The sequence below is a fragment of the Oncorhynchus clarkii genome, chromosome 7 (genome assembly GCF_045791955.1).
Source record: "Oncorhynchus clarkii lewisi isolate Uvic-CL-2024 chromosome 7, UVic_Ocla_1.0, whole genome shotgun sequence".
NCBI lineage: Eukaryota > Metazoa > Chordata > Actinopteri > Salmoniformes > Salmonidae > Oncorhynchus > Oncorhynchus clarkii.
The window spans coordinates 61,091,957-61,098,064 of NC_092153.1; the positions used below are offsets into that span (position 1 = coordinate 61,091,957).

Genomic DNA, 6,108 nt, shown 5'->3' on the forward strand with positions numbered 1-6,108 from the left:
AGATGGGCTTACATAAATTACAATTTTTGTGTTTATAGTGCGACTGAAACTTCACGAAACACGTTCTCACACAGTACATACACACCCCCCAAAACACTATTCTTAGAATATAGCAATATCCTACATTTTTGGCAAATATAGGCCTACATTTTAACTAGGTTTAGCACATCGTCTATGCAATTATTACTAAACCTGAAATGTAAGGCATTATGGTTGGTCAATAATTTATTGTCCGATTAAATAATTTGAGTACAGGTGCAAGCATGGCGTAAGACCAAGGCCTTGAGTCCCTAACACAGATTCTTGACTCAGACAAAAACGGCCAATACACATCTTTATTGTTCATTAGCCTATACTGGAGAAAATAATACGTTCTGTTAGATTGAAGAATATGCATGGACCACTGCTTTGGAGAACACGTTCATGTTATATTAGAGAATATGCATATTTAGGAGGGGTAGCCTATGTTTTTCATATTTTCAGTTTTGCCAAAATTGCACAGCAATTTATGTTTAATACCCCAAAATTATAAAGACCAGGCAGTTACAATGCTGCACTCTAATCTTCTGGTAAGATTAGATATTTTGAGTAAATAGACTGTTGTTTAATGTCATATGCTACATTTAAAAGGTCCCACATCCAACAAACGCAGGTTCTCTTTACAGACATTATAACTTTTAAAACTCAAACGTAGCCTATCCTTTCGCTGATGGTTGCTAAATGTTGTATTTCAAAACATTAGACTATACGTGATGTACCTTAGCCTAGTTGATTACATCAGAATATTGGTTAACCAAAATACGCAATACAAGACTAATATTTACCTTATCAAGAACCGAAAATCTTCACAAGTATCTAAATAGTATCACTGGCCCGGCGAATTCTTCGACATCGCCAACGTTATGTGGTTTAGATTAAATACTTTTCCGTTTAGTAAAATAGGAAGATTATGGCCTCTTCCACCTTCAAACTGTTAAGCATGTTTTACGTCCCCTTTAAGGATACTTGCCTCTGACAACCCAAGCCAATGAGAGTATCCGCTGGACTTTACAATCAAGTTTAAAATCAAGGTTTAAAGGGATGAGACACTCGCCCCCACCCCGAGCACACTCTCCTGTCGGTCTCGTTATTTTATCACGTGTCAGCAGATCTAGGGTCTCAATAATGAACTGGACACTTGGTTATTGCGCATGCGTAAAATGTGCTTGGAGATGAGGTGTCAGTCTTGGAGTAGTCGACTTTTAAAAAGCTTCGGCAACCCGTGATATGACGACTTCGCTGGTTCTGCATCCACGCTGGGCGGACACCTTAATGTACGTATATGAAAAAAGCCCGAATGAAAATAATCAGAATAAAAACCAATCAATGGAGGGACTAGGCGGGAATTGTCCTGCTACTCACTGCAGGGAACTGATCTCGCACTCAGCGTTGGGACGACACTCCGGCAGCCTAAGCCACCAGGGTTCTGTGTACTCGGAAATACCCTCCCAGGACACAGGGCGACATTGCCCCGCTACCCAGACTTCCTCAAGCGCCACCCTGGGTTATGGCTACCCGTTCGGAAGCCCTTATTACGGTTGTCGATTGTCACACTCGCACAACGTTAACTTGCAGCAGAAGCCATGCTCTTACCACCCTGCCGAGAAGTATACAGAACCAAGCGCGGCACTGCCCACGGAAGAGCTGTCAGGCAGGGCAAAGGAGTTCGCCTTTTACCCGAGTTTTGCCAGTTCATACCAGACTGTCCCAGGTTACTTGGACGTGTCTGTGGTTCCCGGTATCAGTGCGCACCCGGAACCGAGACATGATACTTTGATTCCCATGGATGGATATCAGCATTGGGCTCTATCTAATGGCTGGGACGGACAGGTGTACTGTTCTAAAGAGCAAACACAGTCAACACATCTCTGGAAATCTCCATTCCCAGGTATGAAAACCTTTTCTCTTTTATTAAAATGCATGGTTCATGTAATGTTTAATAATACCAAGTGGTTTTTACGCTTCACACTTGTTAGTGTTACCTGCACTGCACTAAGACGAACAGGACCAGCAGTGTGTGTGTGTGTGTGTGTGTGTGTGTGTGTGTGTGTGTGTGTGTGTGTGCGTGCGCGCGCCCGCAGTGTTTCCCCTATATTCATTTAGCAGTGGTAGCCCACCGTTTCTAAATTGTTGCCACCCCTGCAAAAAATGTCAGAAAATGTGTGTGTATATATATATATATATATTTTTTTTTTTTTTGCAGGGGTGGCAACAATTTACCAACTTTGGGCTACCACTGTATACATATCTCTCTAAGAAAGGATCGACATTTCATGACATACATTTGCTTTTATTTATTCATTCATTTATTAATTTAAAACCCGTTTCCTTTGTATAGCCTTGTCATATAAAACAGCTTATGACTATAACGCGCTTGAAGTGCATGATATCACAGGGTAGTGAGAGTGTTTGTTTATGTTCGTCTTTGCGTTCAATTCCGGAGAAGAGGACATTTTTCAAAAGCCGGATATTGAACTAGAAACAATGCAAAAAAACAACACCTTTGATTTTATAGTCGCTACAATGAGGTTCATGGATTGGAGCAGGGCACCGTTGCCCTCCCAGATAAAATAACAGATATTTGCTCATTGCAGTAAATCTAGTCATAACAGGGAGTGGTGCCTTGAAGCTCGCGATGTTTACGCCTTGCGTTTATTCTCAATTTGCTATTGCGAGCACATTTGTTTTCAGTTTTTTTCGTGAATATTTCAAATTGAATGCCAAATCAATGGAATTCTAGGGTGACTCCATATTGTGTGTGTGTGTGTGTGTGTGTGTGTGTGTGTGTGTGTGTGTGTGTGTGTGTGTGTGTGTGTGTGTGTGTGTGTGTGTGTGTGTGAGAGAGAGAGACAAATAAATTATCCATAGGCTATGAATGCGTTGAGTCAATTCATAGAAATATGCATTTTCAGTTTTGTTTCCATTTTATAAGTAGCCTTAGAAACCTTTCATGTATAAATTGTCTAGTTCAACCGAATTGATCCGTTAGTTATGTTGTGACACTCCGTTATATATACAGCAGAGAGACAAGTAGGCCGATTGCCACTATTGAATAGCACATTCGATTTCTGAATACTACCTTGCTGACGAATAGCTCATAGATTGATGGGCTTATCATTCACAATCTAGTAAAAAGTTGACACATGACATTTGGAGCTTGTATTGCCTCTTGTCGTAGGCCAATACAGTCAATAGCCTATTGTAATATAATGTAGTATTGAGGCTATATGCCCATAACACATAATAGACTTACTGTGTTTGAACAGTCAAACATTTTCATATATACTGTACAGTTTTATTTTTTATTGTCCTTGGTTCGACTGACCAATTAACCATTCATAATGTTGTTCTTGACCTCATTAAAATAGTCCTTTATATAATCTCTGCTGTCGATGCAGTCCTATATTAAACCCTCTGAAATAAAACTCAGTAGAATTAATAAATAGGCTATAATAGGACTGTTAACAAACCAAACTAATGAGTTTGTGTATGCACAACCCAGCCGCATGATCAAATGAATAGGATGTGATGTCTTCTCCTACATCAATTGAAGCTGCATTCAATTTTAAAATCAGGGGCCATTAATATAGATAGGATTAGCTGCCCAGCCTATTCCCAACCTATTACAAGTGGGTGAACTTGGGTGGTTCGAGCCCTGAATTCTGATTGGCTGACCGCCATGGTACTGTATATCAGACCGTGTACCACGTGTATGACAAAACATTTATTTTTACTGCTCTATTTACGTTGGTAACCAGTTTACAATAGCAAAATGGCACATTGGGTGTTTGTGGTATATTGCTAATATACCAAATCTAAGGGCTGTATCCAGGCCCTACGTGCTCTGTCGTGCATAAGAACAGCCCTTGGCCTTGGTATATACCACACCCCCACACCCAAGGTGCCTTCTTGCTAATCATAGCCCCAATTCAGATTATTAAGGCTTAATATTCACAGTTTTTCTGTCACTATGCCAATTTCATTTTTATGCATAGGTTACATATCTATGTTTGGACTGAATGGTCACCATGGTGTGCCTAGCCAGCAGGTCACCGTGATAGAAGTCAGTATTAGACATACATCCATGTCTGAGGACTTCAGGAGATGGGCTTGGCGAGGCTGAAGTCATTTAAACATTTAGATAATACGCTATATATACAAAAGTATGTGGACACCCCTTCAAATTAGTGGATTCAGCTATTTCAGCCACACCCGTTGCTGACAGGGGTGTAAAATCGAGCACACAGCCATGCAATATCCATAGACAAACATTGGCAGTAGAATGGCCATTGCTGAACAGCTCAGTGACTTTCAACGTGGCACCATCATAGGATGCCATCTTTCCAACAACTCAATTTGTCACATTTCTGCACTGTTAGAGCTGCCGTGGTCTACTGTAATTGCTGTTATTGTGAAGTGGAAACGTCTAGGAGCAACAATGGCTCAGCTGCGAAGTGGTAGGTCACACAAGCTCACAGAATGGGACCACTGAGTGCTGAAGTGCGTAGCACGTAAAACATCTTCTGTTCTCAGTTGCAACACTCACTACAGAGTTCCAAACTGCCTCTAGAAGCAACGTCAGGACAATAGCTGTTCATATGGAGCTTCATAAAATTGGTTTCCATGGCCGAGCAGCTGCACACAAGCCTAAGATCACCTTACGCAATGCCAAGCACCGGCTGGAGTGGTGGAAAGCTCGCCACTATTGGACTCTGAAGCAGTGGAAACGCGTTCTCTGGAGTCCTACGGATGAATCTAGGTTTGGCGGATGCCAGGAGAATGCTACCTGCCTCAATGTATAGTGCCAACTGTAAAGTTTGGTGGAGGAGGAATGATAGTCTGGAGCTGTTTTTTATAGTTCGGTCTAGGCCCCTTAATTCCAGTGAAATCTTAACACTACAGCATACAATGACATTCTAGACGATTCTGTGCTTCCAACTTTGTGGCAACAGTTTGGGGAAGGCCCTTTCCTGTTTTAACATGACAATGCCCCCGTGAACAAAGTGAGATCCATACAAAAATAATTTGTCGAGATTGGTGTGGAAGAACTTGACTGGACTGCACAGAGTCCTGACTTCAACCCCATGAACACATTTGAGATGAATTGGAATGCCAACTGCAATCCAGGTCCACAAACTTTTGGTCATGAAGTGTATATTTTGATATAACTATACCATAATGACTGCAATCTAACCGTAGCCTACCTCAAATATTTAGGCCCATATTTAGGCCCTTAATAAAGTAGCCTATAGCCTAGCCCTGCCCAATCTACGGGACCATTTTAAATGCAATGCATCAGAATCCAGTGCTGGGTGCTTTCACATTGTTCTGCCTGTAATAAAATCAAATAAAAAACAATATTTCCAATTGTTTCTTCTCATTTTCAAATGTAGGCTAACAGTCGTTGTTTTCTCGGCCTTCCTTTCAGTGTGTTATGCCCTTCTTTTCTCAGATGTCGTCCCTTTGCAGCCAGAGGTCAGCAGCTACAGACGAGGCCGCAAAAAGAGAGTTCCTTACACCAAGATCCAGCTGAAGGAACTAGAGAAAGAATACGCAGGCAGCAAGTTCATCACCAAAGACAAGAGACGTCGAATATCTGCCACTTCTAATCTCTCTGAACGCCAGGTCACCATCTGGTTCCAGAACCGGCGGGTGAAGGAGAAAAAATGTGTCTGTAAATCTAAATCAAGCTCTCACATGCATGCCACTTGATTCAGTCCAATCTCACTGGCATGACAACTCAAATACTTTTTATCACAGAAACGCTCGATATTTATACATCGACAGAATTCTCACCTATGATGCATTGCACAACACAAACTTAATCTCACCTCCCTATTTGGACATAAACTGGGGGGGAAATACAGAAGATTGAATGAAAACTGGTTGGAACGAATGATCACATCCTTACAAGGACATCGAAAGCAATACCAGCATTGTTGGTATAGCCTCAGACCTAAATTACAAACTTTTGTGCCTGATAAAGTAAACGGAGGTCTTTGGGGATTTCATACAGTTATCTTGTTCAGACATTGTCAGGTGTTGGACACATCAAGACTGAACTCACTT

At 41.4% G+C, this 6,108-nt stretch overlaps 1 protein-coding gene across 1 annotated transcript; it reads left to right on the forward strand.

Moving 5' to 3' along the window:
• The first annotated feature begins 1,266 nt into the window (after positions 1–1,266).
• LOC139414367 (homeobox protein Hox-C13a-like) lies at positions 1,267–5,751 on the forward strand. The gene is made up of 2 exons (XM_071162284.1): positions 1,267–1,927; positions 5,492–5,751. Exons 1-2 carry the CDS (start codon positions 1,267–1,269, stop codon positions 5,749–5,751), a joined length of 921 nt encoding a protein of 306 aa, XP_071018385.1.
• Positions 5,752–6,108: the final 357 nt, after the last annotated feature.

Bases quoted from the DNA above. Each gene is read 5' to 3' on its own strand.
- LOC139414367 (XM_071162284.1), top strand. From the start codon at position 1,267: ATGACGACTTCGCTGGTTCTGCATCCACGCTGGGCGGACACCTTAATG. The intron at 1,928-5,491 runs GTATGAAAACCT...TTCTTTTCTCAG, and splicing joins CTGGAAATCTCCATTCCCAG to ATGTCGTCCCTTTGCAGCCA.